This window comes from Seriola aureovittata, chromosome 5 (genome assembly GCF_021018895.1).
Source record: "Seriola aureovittata isolate HTS-2021-v1 ecotype China chromosome 5, ASM2101889v1, whole genome shotgun sequence".
Taxonomy (NCBI): Eukaryota; Metazoa; Chordata; class Actinopteri; order Carangiformes; family Carangidae; genus Seriola; species Seriola aureovittata.
The window spans coordinates 26,585,656-26,604,430 of NC_079368.1; the positions used below are offsets into that span (position 1 = coordinate 26,585,656).

At 42.9% G+C, this 18,775-nt stretch overlaps 1 protein-coding gene across 4 annotated transcripts in view; it reads left to right on the forward strand.

The window, feature by feature from the left end:
* Positions 1-18,775, forward strand: part of sema6a (sema domain, transmembrane domain (TM), and cytoplasmic domain, (semaphorin) 6A) — a 115,133-nt gene that overhangs the window by 85,824 nt on the left and 10,534 nt on the right. For 2 of the 4 annotated variants that reach the window (XM_056375591.1, XM_056375590.1), the window contains 7 exons: positions 1,838-2,011; positions 3,787-3,927; positions 4,050-4,127; positions 8,834-8,892; positions 9,769-9,789; positions 10,026-10,046; positions 13,300-13,479. In XM_056375591.1, the coding sequence (XP_056231566.1) occupies positions 1,838-2,011; positions 3,787-3,927; positions 4,050-4,127; positions 8,834-8,892; positions 9,769-9,789; positions 10,026-10,046; positions 13,300-13,479 (674 nt within the window). The remainder of the gene's footprint in view (positions 1-1,837; positions 2,012-3,786; positions 3,928-4,049; positions 4,128-8,833; positions 8,893-9,768; positions 9,790-10,025; positions 10,047-13,299; positions 13,480-18,775) is intronic. The other 2 variants (XM_056375592.1, XM_056375593.1) reach the window with 2 other exon arrangements.

Sequence of the window (18,775 nt, forward strand, 5' to 3'; positions counted from 1 at the left end):
ATAACAGTGTTTCTGTCTTTACATAATCAGCAATCAGACTATTTGATTTGATTTGAAATGACACCGCAGTGAGCAGAGCCATGCATGCAAGTCAAAGGCAGTAGTTAAAAGCATTATGTAAGCTCAAAAAGATCATGAAGGCATATGAGGTGGAAGGAGCGTAAGGTTTTTTGTGATAATTATCACAGTCTTGATGTGAAATAGTATTCTTCAGCTGAAATCAGCTGGAAACAAAACCAGTAATAAGGTTTGATCCTTGCTAACACCCTGCAGAGGACACCCGAATATCCAGCAAGAGCTTTAGCTGCAAATTTGAAAGAGCCTTTTCTGTCCTGAGCCTGGCTGTGCTGTGCAGGGACCTCAGCTGGCTGGACACAGTGATTCAAATGGAAAGGGGAGACACTCTGAAGAATCCCTCTCTTGAGATTCGTATTAGCCTGAATAGGAGACACAGTGAATGTCTTAGTCCTTGAGATTGTATTATTTCTGAGATCAAATCACATTGACACGGTCCTTAGAGCTCCTGTTATGCTTGAAGAGATCAAAACCACATTAGACCTTCAGACTGCTGTTACTGTTGATTGGATAAAGTCACTGACACAAAGAATAGAGATATTTAAAGGAAACAGAGGGGAGATGGGATAAGAGGATCTGACCTTGTATTTTTTTTAATAGGCTCATGGTGTAAACTGTTAGTAAGGTTAAATATACATGAATCACAGCCAAAATAAATTCTCCTTCAGCGTTATGAATATTTTACTAGTGTGTACTGTTTGAGAACACTAAGTAAACCATTTATGAGGGTGAAAGTGGACTTCCTAGATTTTAAGATAAGCTCTCATCTTTAATCTTTGAATTAAATCTCCTTAAATAAAAAAGTCATGAAAACATGCGTTTGCATAATACACGCTGATGAATAGATATGTACCTTTTTGATAATAAAAGAGTTTCTTGGCCCTCAAACTAATTGAGAGATAGATACCGGCATCTGTGATGTGATGAAATCAGATGGTAAAGGTAGGTAGCCTTTACCATCTAAGAAGAGGCTACTTCTTAAAACCTGTTCTTATTATTTGATCCATCTGACTTTTATTTCTAACACCCGTAAGCAGAATAGGGCACCAATCCAAGACACACTAACAGGCAGGTGTCTGATTTGCTGATTTCTGCCACAAGCTACCTATCTGCTTGTTTTTTGTTTTGTTTTTTTTTTTTTTTTTTTTACAAATACTGAAATGAAAATTGAGTTTTATGCACCTCCACTTGGTGCTGAGCCAAATTGTGTGACCAGCAGCTGTCAATAAGAAAAGAGTGCAGCATTCACAACTGTTGTCTGTTGCATGAGCAACTTTTTTGTAATGTTTTTCTTTGAACAACCACCTCACATGTCCTGTGGCAATCTGATTGAGTTTAATGAAATAACAATCAGTTAATGAGATTAATAAAACTGTGTAATCTCTCCTGCTGTTCCTTATTCTTGTTTAGACTTCTGACATGAATGATGGAAGGCAAACTGATTTATTCATTATATATTAATTGTTTAGGAAATTATATTCACTTAGTTTTTGTAGATCTTATTTCTTATTTCTTTATTTTTAAGTAGTAAGTAAGTAGTATCTTTTTATCAATGCAAATTTCATCTCACAAGTTTCTGAATGTGGTCCAGTAGAAAGAGTACTGTACTTGACAGAAAGATTTACATTGAATCCCTGCTGGTGTCCTTCGTCACCATCTGTTGCTCCTCTGAGGGGCAAACTTGTTCCTCTGTTGGTAGACAAACTGACTAATTAACCAACTGATTAATTTTATTTATTTAACTTGGTATTCTTTGTTACAGGTATCGTCTGACGCGCATCGTGGTGGACAATGAGGCGGGTCCACATAAGAACCAAACAGTGGTCTTCCTAGGATCGGAGAAAGGCATCATCCTCAAGTTCCTGGCCAAGATGAACAACGGCTTCCTCAACGATAGCCTGTTCCTGGAGGAGCTCAACGTCTACAACCCGGACAAGTATGTAGCTCTGGGTGGACGTGTGCATGTGTGAGAGAGATGGATAGAAATAGAGAAACACATGGATACAGTTGCTACAAACGAAAGAAGATCAGTTTTTGCATATGTGTGTGTTATAGAGTGACAGAGAGAGAGAGAGAGAGTGTGTGTGTGTGAGATTTTTTGCATGTTTCCAACCATCCCCCAACTCAGCCAACCCGCCAACCCACCAGCTCCATCAGTACCAGTCAGTTCCCCTGACCCAAGCTACACAGCGAAGCCAGCCAACCAGATGGCTACTCTATCATTTAAAAGAGTTTTATCAGGTTACACTTTGTCCAACCGCAGCTACTAAATTAAAGACATAGACCCTAAGGCTCTGGATAGCGTAGCGCTGTGGTTCCCAACCACAGCGTGGCCCAGCTCCTCCAAAATCATTGGCTGATTAAAGGAAACACACACACACACACACACACACACACACACACACACACACACTGAGGTCTGTGTTTGTCTTTAGAACCAGCCTGTGATCTTTCACTAATACATTACACGGCTGTTGGTACATGCATGGATGTGAGCGTGTGTGGGTGAGCTGGGTATGGTGGGGTGAAGCGAGTTGAGCATTGTTGTGTATTTGGAATAGAAGTGAATAAGGAAAAATCAGCCACAGTATGACGCTGCCAAAGCAAATATTTAGTTGAGGGGTAATGGATGAGGGCGAACGAATGGCAATACAAACAGAGGAGGGAGAGAGAACTGAGGTGAAGCTCAGACAGGAGAGATGGAAAGAAGCAGAGAGGAGAAATACGTTATTGTTTTAGACAACCAAGAAGAAGAAGAAGGGAAGTCGAGCGAGGACTTGACAGGAGGGCTTTCAAGGTTACCACTGTTTGTTGTCCAACATGCTGCGGCCATGTGACGAGCCGTATGGAGGGGATGAAGGGCAGGCCCTGCCCTCTCTTCCCTCCCCTCGTTGTGGCTCTTTCTTTCCTCCTCTCTGTCTCTCTCTCTCTCTTTGTTTCTTCTCTGTCTCTGTGGCTGAGGCCGAGCATTCGCCGGCTGCTGGCCATCTGGCTTTAGTCGTGTACAGTAAGTGACTTTGCCTGCTTCCCTCCATGGCTGGCAGGATCAGCGCAGGCCCGATTGCTGTGCATTACCCAGTGTAGATGGACTCTAAGCCCTAATTGAGAGCGTTAATGCGGGACCAGGGCACTGCGAAGGGGAGATTAAATCCCAGGAGTTGGATGGTGGGATGGAGAGAGGAATGGATGGAGAGAAAGATGCTTGACACGCCCAGAGGGATTAGGGTGTGCTCCTGTGGGGCCGAGGAGACAAAGAAGACTAGCAGGGATGGAGGAATGGAAGAATGGTGGAGCAAGGGGGGGGGGGGGGGGGGGGGGGGGGGGGGGGGGCAAGAGTTAGTGTTAGTGGGTTTTGCAGTTAAGTGCAGTGTTATTGCTGACTGCTCACAGTGCCCATCTGTCTGTTTATCTGTTGTATCTGTATCACCCCTTCTCTTTATCTCTCTTTATCTCCCACTCTGTTCCTGACCCCAAGTTCTCAAGTCCAGCATTATCTCTTTTCTCCCTGACCTCGCAGTCTCTTCCTGCCACATCTTAATCTCTCTCTTTTTATCTCTTTAAATGAACTGTGAAATCTTGTTTTCTGACTTCTTCCAACTGTCCCTGACAACTTTTTATTGGACCTTGTGCTTAAACAAGAAAATAGTTGAAGGAAAGACAGAATAATTGATTTTTCATCCTCTTCCCTGTCTTCCTCTCTTCCTCCCATAGGTGCAGTATAGATGGTGTAGAGGACAAGCGCATCATTGGCATGCAGATAGACAGCAAGAGTCATGCTCTGTGGGTCGCTTTCACCTCCTGTGTGGTTAAAGTACCACTGTCTCGCTGCGAAAGACATGGAAGATGCAAGAAGTAAGTCTGATGTTTGCATATGAAATCCTCATACACAAACTTTGATCCCCTCTCAGAGAGAGAAACAATATTCCAGTGTGCAATATGATGAGGGGCTAATGGCGTATGTGTTTGTCTTCCAGGTCGTGTATAGCCTCCAGAGACCCGTATTGTGGTTGGGTATCAGAAGGAGCCTGTAGACAAGTGGTTGGCAACATGAAGTAAGTAAACACAAACACAATCACATAAGAGTTGGAAAGCGGGTGGAGACATTTTGGCATCCAGTGCTATGAAAGTTAAGACCTGTTCATTTTATGCATAGACAGGGTTAGGTTGCTAGCAGTTTGCACACTTCCAAAGCTTGTATGTGTATGAAAATACCATTTATTTTTTGTGTACATGACAGCATAATGAGAGAAGGCGACTGCTGAACTACCGAGGAGCATTTTGGTATGAGCAATCCAATCACATAGCTTGAAATACTGCTCAGTGTGCTGGTAAGCTAAAAATTAGACTTCGTAACAACCAGAAAAAAAACATTTAGAAGTTAAAATTAGTTCACTTTTGTTCCCAACTGCTACAAAGGCCAGTTCAGACCTGGCATTAACATGCGTCTCAGGTAATCGCTCACAAATGAACGGCTCCAAGCAAGTCTGTTGACACCTGGCATTAAAATGCATCTCCACATGCGTCTTGAGTGACTACTTGTGATGGGATCTCACCTCCCTGCTCTATATGCAAACAAACATGTACATCACTGCTGTTAAAGACCAAATACGTTGTTGGTTTAGCCAGAGAGAGAGAGAGAGAGACGGATAGAGCTGGGCTAGGAGGGGCTGAGCGAATCGATATCAGCTCTGCAATGAAAAAAGATTTTAAAACATTTGAAATACTAAAAGACAAAAAAAAAAAAAAATTGAAAATCAATATATGGCGGTCAAACAAATAAATCAATGTCTTAGTAACACTAAAAATTAATTTCAGTTCATTATGAAACTGTGGCAGAAGGAATTAGTCAGTTGAGTAGGTGGTCCTTCAATGTGGCCTACGACGCATTTGCGTTCAAACTCAAAAAATGAATCTTGGCCACATGCAAGTGTGGTCTGAGTGATTAGATCTCTGTGCGTCACTGGTGCGTTCACACCTGTAGTCAGAGCTGTCCACTTGTGATTGGATCACCCGAGACGCATGTTAACGGCAGGTCTGAACAGAGCCAAAGTGTTTTGAATTCGCTACAGCTCTGTTTGGCAATGGCGGCTGAGGCTCATGGGTATCGTAGTATTTCGATCCATCCTCCGTGCAAAACATGATCTTTCAAAATCATAGTTGCAGCCCCTCGTCTCGTCCTGCATGAAGTCTGCATTAGTAATGAATGCTCCTCCATTACAGCTACAATACAGCAAATGTGTAAACATTTTGCATGTTACGTGTTTTTTTTAAGTCATTATGATGCTGAAGAGGCCGGGGAAACATTTGGTTCATAAGCAAGTTTTATGAAACACTATCCCACCTTTTTCTTTTGTCATGCCTGGTGGCATTCCTCTCTCGATTTGTCGTGTCTGTGATCTTTCTAATTTTATGGTGAGTAAGTGCAATTTCCTCCAGCTGAAAGGACTATTGGAAGGATGAATGGAAGGAAAGTGTTGTTAGCCTCGGGCCCGGGGTTGGGTACGCAGAGCTGGGGAAAGCTCGATGGTCACGGTAACTATAATTTGTGGCTGTAGTTATGACACAGAACCAGATTATGCTCTCTGAAAGAACAGCATATGGAGTTTTGTGGTGGGAAAAAACATTTTACAGATGAAGTCATAACAAAAGGACCCAACGCTCCAATGGCTATCTGACACTGAATGAATTTGATCCCGCTGGTGCAAAATGATCGGTCCGGCATGCCAGTCCACCAGAGGCACACGCACCCACGCGTACACGCAAAACACGCGGACAAAAAACACACATACTACCCATCCTATTATTATTCTGCAAAGCCGAAGCGGTGAACTGTTCTGATTGAGTTTCCACTCTGGAGCAGGGGCTGACACAGTGGCATTAAAGGGGGCAGATGACCTCGCTCTGTTACTGTACAATATTTTTAAGTGAGAGGGTGGGGGTGGAGGATTAGGCCCGGTAGGATCTGTTGGTGTGTGGTGAGCTATTCAAAGCATTTGCCAGGCTGGACAGAAGGAGGGATGAAACGAGGGAAGGGAGAGTCAGAGGCATTTTGGTGTTAAATAAAAAGGTTTGCTCAGACAAACAGGTCCCTGCAGAGAAGAGACTTCTCTTTCTTACCATCAGTCTCTCTTTCTTTTTCTTTTCCTTATTTATATAAAAACATTTTTCAGCACTACCTCTGTTCTTGTTTCCTTGTCTGTCTTTGTGTATCTCTCTTCCTAACCTGCTACCTATCTTCTTATCCCCATGCCTGTCTGTGATTCTATTTTTATCCAACTTTCTTTTTCTATCTTTCCTCTGACATATTATTTCTCTCTTGCATGCCTCCCCTCCTTTCTTCTTCCATCTGGCCCTGGTGTTAGCGTGCCAGGTTTCCCATGTGGAGTTATGCCTCTTATACCTACTGCCTATAAACAGCTTGCACTCTGGTCTCCTGCAATATGGTCCCCAGTCACCCCCTGTTCATGCAAATGATTGCATATGAATCTGTATGGTTGTTAATATGTAAAACAGGCACATGACTGTGTTTCACTGACAACAGATCAGTATATTCATAATTATTTGTTAATTATTTAAACCACTGTCACAGTCACTGACCCTGACTTGTAAAATCTGTACATATACTGACTTATTACCTGGTGAGCCCCTGATTATTGAAGTTTGAGTTTACTGCAGGTGTTCCTTTTGTAAATCAAAGCCATGAATCAAAATGAACTGGTGACTTTAAGGAAACATTATCCAAAACTTACTTTACACTATATGTACAATATAGTACAATACATATATTAAGTCCCTGGTAGCCAATCTCTTCAGATGTGAATAATTAATGTTATTATGCCTGACCTGCATTTCAGCAACAGAGTCCCCTCTATGCAGCCTATCTCACATAATAATCACATCAAATATAAAATGTTGCCCTTGGCTGCCTCCAGTTATGTACAGTTTGAATCCGATTTAAATATGCATTATGCGGTTGCAGTGGGATCTTAACTCTGAGCTGAGCCGTCTGTAGTGTCACATTGGAACACACTGCACTTCTAATGCAGCTGCTGTGGGACATGAACCCTTTAACTGAGGGTTCACACTGTGGTTCATTCACTTTCCCATGTGCCAAGTAAGGGCCAGACGCTGCATCTGTAGTGTGTCTACTCATTGTTAATTCATCTAAACATTTCATGGCATCTCTGAGAGGAAAATCCAGCAGAAAGCAGGAGAGCCTGAACGGCATTTATGCTTAGACAGGTTTAATTGTGCAACTCTGCGTCTGCTTTGTGATTATGATTGTGTATGATAAGCAAATCAGATAAGCAGATTAAATGTACCCACAGAAATGAAAAGAGGATGCCACTGTTGTTGTTTGTGTGGCTGCTTTTGAAGGGAAATTGGTTATCAAGAGAGTAAAATTTACCATCTCTGTCCCAATTAAGGTGCTGTCAAACTGGAGGAAAAGATGAATACTAAAGGAATGGATTAAATTTTTCAATCACCTCCACTGTAGAAATATACATGAAGTAGAGACTTTGACTTTGTTTCTGATTTGAGAGCATAACAGCAAAAAATCCAATTGTATTTTCCTTTTTAAAATCTCCTGTACTTGTCCTCATTGTCAGGTTCACGCTTTCCACTCCGATCAGGGGGATAAGGGGTGGGTGATGCTGTTTTGGAAAATCATTCTTCTTCATGCTATAATTGTGACCAGTGAAGGGTGAGGAAGATGAGAGGCGGGTGAAAAGGCAGGAGGGGGAGGAACAGCGTGGGGGGGGGGGGGGCTGAGGAGGACTGTGAAAAGCTGTCATGCGTGACTGTGATCCTGGTTGACAGTTGGTCCGCTCTGTTTCACAGATCTCCTTACTGCCTGCTTGGTGGTCTTTCAGGAAGAAAACAGGTCTCCGTGCAGATTGCATTAGAAAATAACATCTCTGAAACGCTCTCCCTCTGTGTCATATGATGGCCCTCAAGCATGGTTACCCCTCACTTCCCTGGTCTTGGCCCATGTGATTGGGACTATTGCCTCACATCTCCACTGGAGCCTAGATGATGTCAGATACAAAGAAATAGGACAAAGGATTAATCAAAGTGAAGTTCTGATAAAAAACAGTATCATTTTTTGTGCATTACTTCCTGAAGGAAAAATTCAGAATTCTGGGAAATGTTTGCTTTCTTGCCAAGAGTTAGATGAGAGAAACTCTGTTAGCTTATCTTAGTATAGACTTAGTCGTAGTATAAGACTGGAAACAGGGAGAAGTAGCTAGCTTGCCTATCATTCTAACTCTACCCCCCCCCCCCCTTCTTACCAGTCTTTTTGCTAAGCTAAGCTAACCAGCTGCTGGCTGTAGCTTCATATATTGACATGAGAGTTATGTTAATCTCATCTAACTCTTCGCAAGAGAGAAAAGAAGCAACAAAAAAAAGCTATAGAACATTAGATAACTGTTTTTATTACAGCCAAACAAAACATAAATCTATTTGTATCAACAGTATTGGCAGTGAGTCCTGTGCCAGCTATGGATTTACTGGCCTGCCAGTATTCTTCATAACCACTGATTTTAGGCCTCCAGGATACCCGATAGGTGTTCTTTGATATTGTTCCAGTATAGGGCTCTCTGCAGAGTACACACTGTGTAAGCAGAGGGTATGCTGTGTTTGGGGTTGTTTTTGAAGTAGCCTTCCTATAGCTTTGTTACTTCGCTAGGTGTGGCGAGCCTGCACGGCCTGGCCTGTTTTCCACCGCTGACCATGATGTCTCTGTTCCCCGCAGATCAGCCTTTGAGCAGGACGTGGAGCATGGTAACACAGATGGCCTGGGAGACTGCCAAAGTAAGCAGGCCCTCTTCACTCTTATCTTTCCTCCTCTCTTCCATACCCCCCCCACCATTCCTCTCTTCTCTGTTAACTTGGTCTCCCTCTTCTCTCGGCCCTCCGTTTCTTTCTTCGCTGCTGTCACCTCTTTCTCCCCCGTCTGTTCCACCCTCACAATCCTCTCTTTCAGGCTCTTCCATCCATCTGTCCCTTTCGGCTCTCATCCTCCTCTGTCCTTCTCCCGCCGTTTCTCTGGTCCCCCGCTCAATAGAGTGTTGTGTCCCATCGCGCAAAGACTGGGTTCCTTCTTGCAAATTGCTACGAAAACACAACCCAAACATTCAGCGACACACAGAAGAGACATCTCATTGGGAGCAGTCACAGGGCTCATTTTGAAACATTAAACAAGACAGGGCTCTCAACCCAGTCAGACTCAAAAGCTTGAAAGGTCTCTTTTAATCTACAACACAGGGAATGGCACGGATGTATATTTGATCTTTTCATGTCCAAAATAACTGTTTGGATATGTGATGCCCTGTTGATATTTTACTGAGCTGCTCAGTTTGCAAGAGAAACTTCAAAACAATTTGACATTAAATCACTCAACGTAGTCCATTTCATCTCAAGTTCGACTGTTTACTCAGAGTAAATGAGGGCAGTGCATTTTCACTTCAATTTCATCAGGAGGTTTAGTCAAGGGAAACCATAGTGTTGGAGCTTTATTAGCTGTAGAAGCCATATATATCACCTGTGATTAAAAGTTAGGAGACTATCGAGCAGCCAGTCGATTCTGAATTACTTTAAAAGTCATGGCTTTTGATCATGTTAAAGCATAAGCTCTCTGTGCTGCGTGCAATAACACGTTTCCCCTCATTTCTTCTCCTCTTCTTCCAGATACCTTTGTGGCACTGAACGGTAAGTATCCCACATAAACTGTAGAGGCAATCAAAAAAATAAATAAATAAATTTAAAAAAAAAAGACAGGCGCTGCATTTCATCTCCCCAGACTCTTTAACTTCAGCCACACCTCTTCGTCTAGTCAATCAATCATTCCCTCTCAAGGAAATGAAAACTCCTCCCACATGTGTAAAGAGGGTTTATTAATGACTCAAGGCTTTAACTGAATTTATTTCATTCCTTCTTTTTGATAGACGTTCCTTCCAGTTACGAAGGTAATGAAACATTAAGGCACGGTCGGTAAATTTCACTTCTCATAGTATTTCCTCATCCAACCCCTTTGGTGTTTAGAATAAAGGACGTAGAATTAGAAATGAGAAACTTAGAATTAAAAACATTTAATGTGTATTCATATTCTAATAGTTCTGTTACACCTTCCCTCCCTTCTTGCCCCCCTGTCCTCTTTATCCCCTGTGCAGTAGCATTGATTAGCCCTGACCTTTGCTTCACTAATTGGATGGATCTGGTTGTTGGTAGTTTAAGGCCTCAACGGTGAAGAAATGCCTCAACATGCACATTAAATTAGACATGTGTCAACAGAGAGACAGAGAGATTAAATTGGCCTGTTTAGAGTCGGCATAGATCAGATACGTTCCTGCCAACTGTGGCCGAGCATGTGCAGTTGGCACAGACTCTCCGCACAGTCAAAGATGCTTAATTCAGAAAGGCCAATGTAAACATGCACATTTTTAGTGCTGGCTTCTTCGTGCAGATATGTTCACTCTCCTAATAATCACACAACACAATATCACAATCAAACTTGGCTGCTGGCTGATTGATACCATTTTCCTCTCTCAGGAATGATAAATGTGATTAGCCTGCAGCAAAGTCACTCTTAGCCATAGCACCCACACCTACACGCACATCCACCTTATTTTTATCTAATCAGTGGGTGCATTAGTTTGGTTTTCAGTGACTCTCTCTCTCTCTCTCTCTCTCTCTCTCTCTCTCTCTCACACACACACACACATCGGCAGATACCTTGCAGCTGCCAGATCAAAACAGTCAGATCCATACAGAAAGACAAGAATAGATATTTTGAAGTTGTTCCAGAAAGCCCAGCGCTTTCTCTCTCACCCCCCTGTGGCTGTACCCCCACTGTGATTCTCCCTCCTTTTTTGGAGATCCAGGGTCACAGAAAAAGCATCTGTGTTGGTGTGCACCCCTGTAGTGCTGAATATGGTTCCACAGGCTTGGCTGTGTGTTTCTACACACGCACGCACGCACACACGCACACAAACACACACACACAGATAACACCCAGTTTACAACCCCCCAAACAAAGTCTCAGCCATTGCCCCAGAGCCTCTCCATCTATCTGTCAGTGGTTGATATGGATTTGAAGATAAATAAATGCCCCTTCTCCATTCTGCTCTCCTCTACTCCAGACTAGACACCGTTGCCTCTCTTTTAATCTGCAGAAAGAGAGGGATGTGCATCCGTCGGCAGTTTAGGGCTTTTTTCCCCCCCCGATCCGTGGAGGAGCTCCGAGGTCCCGAGTTCTCTCTCTATGTGTGTCATCTGCCTGAATTGCACTTCCCCTGGCGGTGGGGGAATGAATTATAAAATAGGCCTGTCACACTAATCTCTCAGCCTTGGGCCAATAGTTAAATAAATCATTTTAATGATTGCCACGCCACACGGAGGAAGAGGAGGAGGAGGAGGCTCTGGGTAGTGTTGTGTGCGGGTGTCTGATGCACATCGTCTACCAGCAGCATCAATGTTAGCCTCCTAAAATGTCTCCCCATCTTCAAACACAAGCATAAACACATATTGAAAAGGCACTTGCACATCTGCAAACAGACACACACACACACGCGCACACACACACACACACACACACGCACACACACACACGCACATACACGCTCATTGCTGTCACCTCCTCCGTGGAGAAAGCATGTTAAAATAGGAATTGGGGGCTGAGCTCCACAGAGGATGTTGATAAAAGTGTTGTCACTCTTCATCAAGGGAGGATTTTTTTTTTCTTAAACGTGTGGCTTGAATACATTATATTAAATACAATATATATCTTGTGTAGGGTGGCTTAACTGTAAGCATGTGGGATGGTAATGTGATTAGCACGGTTCAAAAATAAACACTCAGACAAAGCTTATGCACAAATTCTGCTTATAAAAGAAAATGAGACAAACTGAGACAGGCGGATGCAGGAAGGCACAGAGATTGTTTGCAAGCCGTGCAGTGATAGACAGAGAAGAGGTGTAGGTGTGATATGTCATCCACAGGTGATAGAGATACTTTGTTGCATTTATCAGATAATGTCATCTCATAACTTTCAGGTGTGCATTCATTTTCACAGACAGACAGTGTGTGCTGTTCTTATTATAGTCTCATCATCATCAGAGTAGCTCTCTGGCTGTGTTATGGTACCCTCTGCGACTGTTGGCCAGCAGTTCATTTAGCCGTTAAGGAATTTAATTACAGGGAGGGGTCAAATCAGAGAAAATTCATTAACTCTTAATGACATATTTCTGAGGATTGATCTAGACATGTTGCTGAGGGCCATGCCAAATAAAGATTACCGGCTGAGCAGATGTGAAGCATTTTGGAGATTTTCAGTTTAAAACAAAGAAAGGAGGGAAAAGTGGGGTACATGGGAAATAAGAGGAGAAGACAGAGTTGGAGAGGAACGAAGAGAGGAGCGGTTCAGAGAAGATAAAGGAATCAGACGACAACAAGAACAGGAGGAGCTGAAGAGACGAAGGCGTCATCTCCAAGTTGTTTCTTTTGTGCGACAAACAGTCCAAAACAAAAAGATATTCAGTTAAATGTCACAAAGAAAAATGGCGGACCTGAGAATATGTGGCATGAATTGAGCATTCTGACAACAGTGAAATTTAAACTAATAGAAAGCCTGAGAAGATCTAGCGGGGAAGAGCATGAACAGAGCTTTAAGGTTGAAGAAAAGTTACAGGCAGCGATGGAAAGAAAGTTTGTCTCTCGTCCTTCATATCAAAGGTAGACACCCCATGGTGATCGTGGAGGAATACGATTGTACTCTGCTCCGCTCTGACAGACCCAGCAGAGCTTTGACATGTCAGTCAGAACAGGAGGGGAGAGAGTGAGAAAGACAGAGAGAGGCAGAGAATGACAGAAAAAAAGAAAGGACATGTCCATCCTGAGAAAAACACACACACACACACACACACACACACACACACACACACACACACACACATTTGCTAATGAGTTGCCCTGGGTCACTGGGGGAGAGAGACTTTGTTGCCTCACACAGCCCAGCAGCTGTCCTTGTGTGTGTGTGTGTGTGTGTGTGTGTGTGTGTGTGTGTGTGTGTGTGTGTGTGAGTGCATCTGTGCTTCAAAGGAGGAATAGATTTGTATATGTGTGTGTGCGTTTGTGTGCACCCCTGCTGGCCTGTGCTCACATGCACTGAAAGCCTGTCCGTGTCTGCCCCGAGCGTCGGTTAACCTGTGTTGTGTCCGGCAGGCCACCATCACCACCACCATCACCACACCCTCTCACTCCCCACCTCGGCCCTACCCGAGGCTGCCGAGGGCCCCCTGGGGCGGGGCCGCATGGTGGAGCGGAAGGACCCCCCCATGAGCTCAGACAAAGGGGAGGACCCCTACGTGGCCGTGCCCTCTCAGACTCAGCCCGAAGCCAATGGTAAGCCTTGGAACGCAACAGTGAGCAGTCAATTTGGTCCATTGTCACCTGTGGCAAGGGAGGTGGGGAGGGGAGGGAGGAAAGGAAAGGGAGGGGTTTGCGTAATTGAGATTTACGGCTGCCTGGCTGCTTCCAGCTGACAAGGTGTAGAGATACTGGATCACTTTCTCTCCAGGGGACAAATTGCCTCAAACTGCGCACGTACACTCCCCACTGAAATGTACGCAAACACACCCACACGTTACATACATATGCAGACAGATGCGCATACACACTCTGTTCACACACACACACACAAACACTTATACGCACACTCAGTAGGATGGATTTATTATCCGTGGACTGTAATGTCCCACAGGAGATGTAATATCCAGACCATTACACTCTGAAAAGGAAGATGGCGATGTATTTATTTCCTCGGGAAGATGGCCCGGGCCCCTGGCTCTGTCATGCTTTGCGACACAGTGACATGACATTGAACGCCCTTTTCTCCTGTGTTAACAACCTGCCTAATGCTGCAGCGGCTCAAGGACAGCTCGCCGGATAAATGAGACAGAAAGAAGGAGGGAAGGGAAAGAGACGAGAGGGAGGACACACATTGGGTGGGGGGGGGGGGGGTCACTGCAGTGCTGCTGATCCATGTTCTGTCCCTTAATCATACAGCTATACCTATTACAGATCCCATTAACACAACATGCAACACATCCCGGCAGTATTACATACAGTAGTTTGTGCTATTAGAGGCAGCATCAAAGGAGATTTCGATTATTAATAATGGTGATTCATCATGAGGCCTAGCAACCTTCTTTTGACAAACTATTTCAAGAAAGAAAAGAGCAGCTAATGAACTAAATAAGAGATTTTGTCATTATTTTGTTGTCCTACAGTGTCTCTTTTCATGCAAAAACTACCTCAGTGTGTACCTGTCATGTATTAACAATACATTTGAATTTCAGTGCTAAGAATCCAATTTTGTGAAAAATATTAAAAGATTTTGACAAAGCCAGAAGGTCAATTGACACCACTTACCATTGTTCTGAGTGTATTTCCAAAATCCCCAGAGACTCCCTTCAACTTCGAACCACCTGAATGTAAAAAACATTGTCCTTTGTAACCAAAAAAAAAAAAAGTTTTCTTTTTCTTCATCAAAACCTGGCTGCCGAAAATGTCAACACATCACCTTTCTCAGTTTGCACTACTTGGCTGCTTTAGGAAGTACAGCTGCGACTTAATAAATAGATTATTGTGCAAAAATATCATCCACATGGTTGAAAGAGTCTTTGAAGGTTTTGGAAATACCTACAGAACAGTGATGTGTTGACAGGTGAGATCAACATGTATATATTTCTATATTGTCAGATACTCAAATCTTATGTTAAAACATGAAAGGCACAAACTGTGACGTACTAAAAACACACCGTCTCTCATAATTACAAAGATGAAAAATAAGACATTGCGTTGCTTTAGTCTGCCACTGCACACATTTCACCGTCTACTGTCTATGGAATAAACCGAGGCACAGCAGTGACTGCGACATGTCAGCTGGAAGCAGTAAGGCACCAGTGGGTAGATCCAAGCACAATGGTGGCAGAGACTTCAGACAGCATGCCTACAGCCAGCATCACAACATGCTGTCGCTCCCCTTGTTGCCTTTACCTGAGCAGCTTTAACGTTACTCAAGCCTCACGAGGAAAGGTGAGGAATGCTATACAACAAAAGCTGAAAGCCGTCTTGCAATCATAAAAGCTCCTTTTTCTTATATTTTTTTTATTGGGGGGGGGGTGTTCATGCTCAGGTAACGGCAACAGGGCTTCACATTTCAAAACAATGCTTCCTGCTGTTTTTTCTGTATTATCATTACTGTTATTGTTATTATTATCATTTTTATAAGACACCTTTGCAGCTTGTTTCAGTATTTATCAGTTCTATTTCAATTTCAGCTCTAAAGTCTTTTGTTTTTCCTTTTCTCTGAAAGTCAGCTCTGATGAGATTTCTTTGATTTTCTTGTGTTGGTTTCTTGTGAGCAGTTCTTGATATTTTGCATGGCTTGGTGTGAGATTATGCCTTTTTTTTTTTTTTTTTTTTTTTTGCTATTTATATATTTGCCTTTTTCCTGCCTTGATTGCTTTGATGGTATTAAGCACAGTTTTGCCTCCATGCAGCTTAATGCTTTTCAGCATGGCAAATTGAGCACCACAGTCAACAGCATTCATTTCCTGCTCCACCCATCCTGCCTCCTCTTCCTTCCTGTCGCCCAAAGTATTACTGGCTTCAGGTGTCAACTGTACTGTGAAAACTTTTGCAAACTGCATATGTTGAAAGTGAAAATGGAATCAATATAGGCTATGAGAAATGATTACGGAGTTATGTAAATGAGTCATTTTATCTGCATTTTAATGCCACAGAGATAGATTCATGCAGCCCATTTTAAGGAAGACATAAGGGATAAACATTCGACTATACCATCACCATCAATCTCTCAAATTAAGTAAAAAAAAAAAAGTTTATGCTTGAGTGACAATGTATTAGCTCATATCCAAAGTCGTTTGCAAGCTTGTTCGTGATTTAAAAGAAATTACAATTACTCCCCAACTTTTCCATTTGCAGTTAAGACATTGTGGAATCTTATCTGCTAATGAATATTACAGTGCTGCCAATATGTATTAGCTCAACACCACCAGAGTAATTAGAAATGCTGCAAAGTGACGAGTGTTCACACACTGATGATATTTAGCACCCAACAGCATCATTATCCGGCATTCCAGTGGGGCCATCGCAGTTGCCAGGTGGCCGCTTGTGTTTCACAGTACATTTGAGCTTGGTGTTTGTCTGTGTGTCTGTCTGTCTGTCTGGACCTCATCTGTCTCTGCTATATTTTCTTCCACTCCTGTCTCTCCACCATAAACCTCTCCCTTTGCCTCCCATTGCTCGACCCGCCCCCGAAACCAGCAACCCTGCCACTTTCCACCATATGCTGCCATTGTGATCAGTCTCCCTTCCACAGGACCTCTCATCTGACTGGGATGGCATGTTCCAAGGCTATACCTTACCTAGTGCAAATTAATTCCTGAACCAATTTATGGAGCCTCGTCCTCCCCCAATGCCCCCTCCCCCCTGCCTCTCTCCGTCTCTTTTCCTCCTCCATCTCTGCACCTCCTCCTCCTCCTGTCTCTCCCCTTGTAGTCTGTCTCTTCTCCAACTGGAGTCATATCTCTTCCCTTGTCTGCAAGAATGAATCCTTGCCCTGCTCCCCCTTTTTTCGCTCTCTCTCCTCTTTCTCCCTCTGTCAGACTCAAATCTCCCCCTCCCCCTGTCCCACCTTACATCCATCCTCCCCCAACCTCCGACCTGTAGCCTCCGCTGTGTTGCTCCAATTTATGGGTTCATTACAACAGCTATCCAGGGGGGGAAGGCAAAGGATGAAGTGGAAGGAAAGAGGGATGGAGAGAGACAACAAGGGAAGATACATGGGAAATGAAGGAGAGGAGAAGGCGAGAGAGAGAAGGAATGCACATGATAAAGATTTATTAAACAGAAGACCATAATACAGCAGTGAAGGTTATAAGGGAGAGAGTTAAAAGGTAGAAGGTATACAAACTGACTGAGCAAATGTGATGGAAGAAAGGGGAATAAGAGAGGATGTAAGATATAGTGAGCTATTGTAGCTGAACAAAGTCAACAGCAGTGTTTCTCTCTATCCCTCTCAGTCATTCGTTTTCACATTGGTTTTTTCCCCAAACAGTCTGCGTCCTGTATTTTATGTTTACCCAGCTAACTCAACTAATACTGTTGTGCTGAATATCAAAAACCTACAAGTGCATCTGGTGAAACCCTGTCTCCTAGAAATTACTTACATATACTACTAACAGCAAATTCATTTTGAAGGAAATCTACTGCCGCCCAGATTACGTTTTTATCAACATAATGAGATTGTAATTAATGTCACTGGCAAATTGCTAAAGTTTGGTAATGTACATATCAGCAAAACGTTCCCTGACAAGATGTTTCATTTGTTTTCTTACAGAATCTGCCCATAGTAGCAAGAGCATGATTAACATGGTTTTTAAGGGTTTTGTTAAGGTACTCGAAACACTTAGTTTTGGTTAGATACTGAAAAAGTCAACACTAGAGCATGAGACAGGCCACGTTATGCTGAGGTGTTTGTCCACCCCCATTGATTTTGGTAACAGCAGGCCGAATAATAGAAAGACTGTTCAAGTTCAAATGACAGCCTTCAAAATTATAATTGAATCAAAACCTCTCTGAAACAGTTTCAGCACAAACTGAACATTACAACCTTCATGAAGGAGGATTTATTGCAGGACTGTTGTGTTAGACGGCATCAGTGTTAGCTAGGTGTGGCCAATAAACTGGCATCTGAGTGTACACATATATGTTGCACTTTTCACGCTAGAAAGATCACATCACTTATACACATAATCCCAGGCGACAATTACGCCCCTTACCACCAATGTAATTGGTAGAGCAAATTAGAACAATATAAACATAATTTCCAAGAGGCAAGGTTGTCTGGTGAGATATTTTCTCTTGTCATGCTCATTATGATTCACAAAATCAGTATTCACAAGTGTCAATTTTCAGCTTGATAACTACAAACGTGATTTGCAGATTTCATCTGAAGAGACACATTTTTTTTTTTTTTTTTTTTTTTTGCCAACATCGTGTTTCCAAAACAACATTGTGGCATTTTGATGATATTTCTTCACCACTGAACAAGAGCTACTGTAATTTATTGAAAGAAATGATTTCCCTCCATGTCGAGATTTCACTGTATTACCAACTTGTCTGACAGCTGCTCTGCAGGAGTTATTTTCAGCTGCAGGCAGTTCTCTGACACCTGTGTGCCAAGGTGAGACGGGTATGATAGAGCAAGGGTATGACCCCGCTCACACTGGAGTGCAGCACTATTCTTTTTTCTTGTTTTTTTCATGCCAAAAAGTCTTGATAGCCTGAGCATTTCACTTTCTGGAAGGCTGTTGAAGGAACATTTCACCATTGTTACTGGGCAATGTAATGTCAATCTTCAATTGTACATGTAGTTATGGGGGGAGAGAACTGTCAAATATGTGCAATACTAGCAGAAAAAATAGCATTTTTGTTTACAGTCAAATTCTGGTTTTAAATTTTAATGAATTCAACCTCCATTGCTTTTGGTCCGTCCAGCTCCATGCGCCCAGAAGAACAGAATTGTGGCTTTGATCTTAGCTTTTCTGGCAAATTTGCAAACACAGTTATGCTTGTACTGTTAAAAACAACAAAAACAAAAAAAATCAGC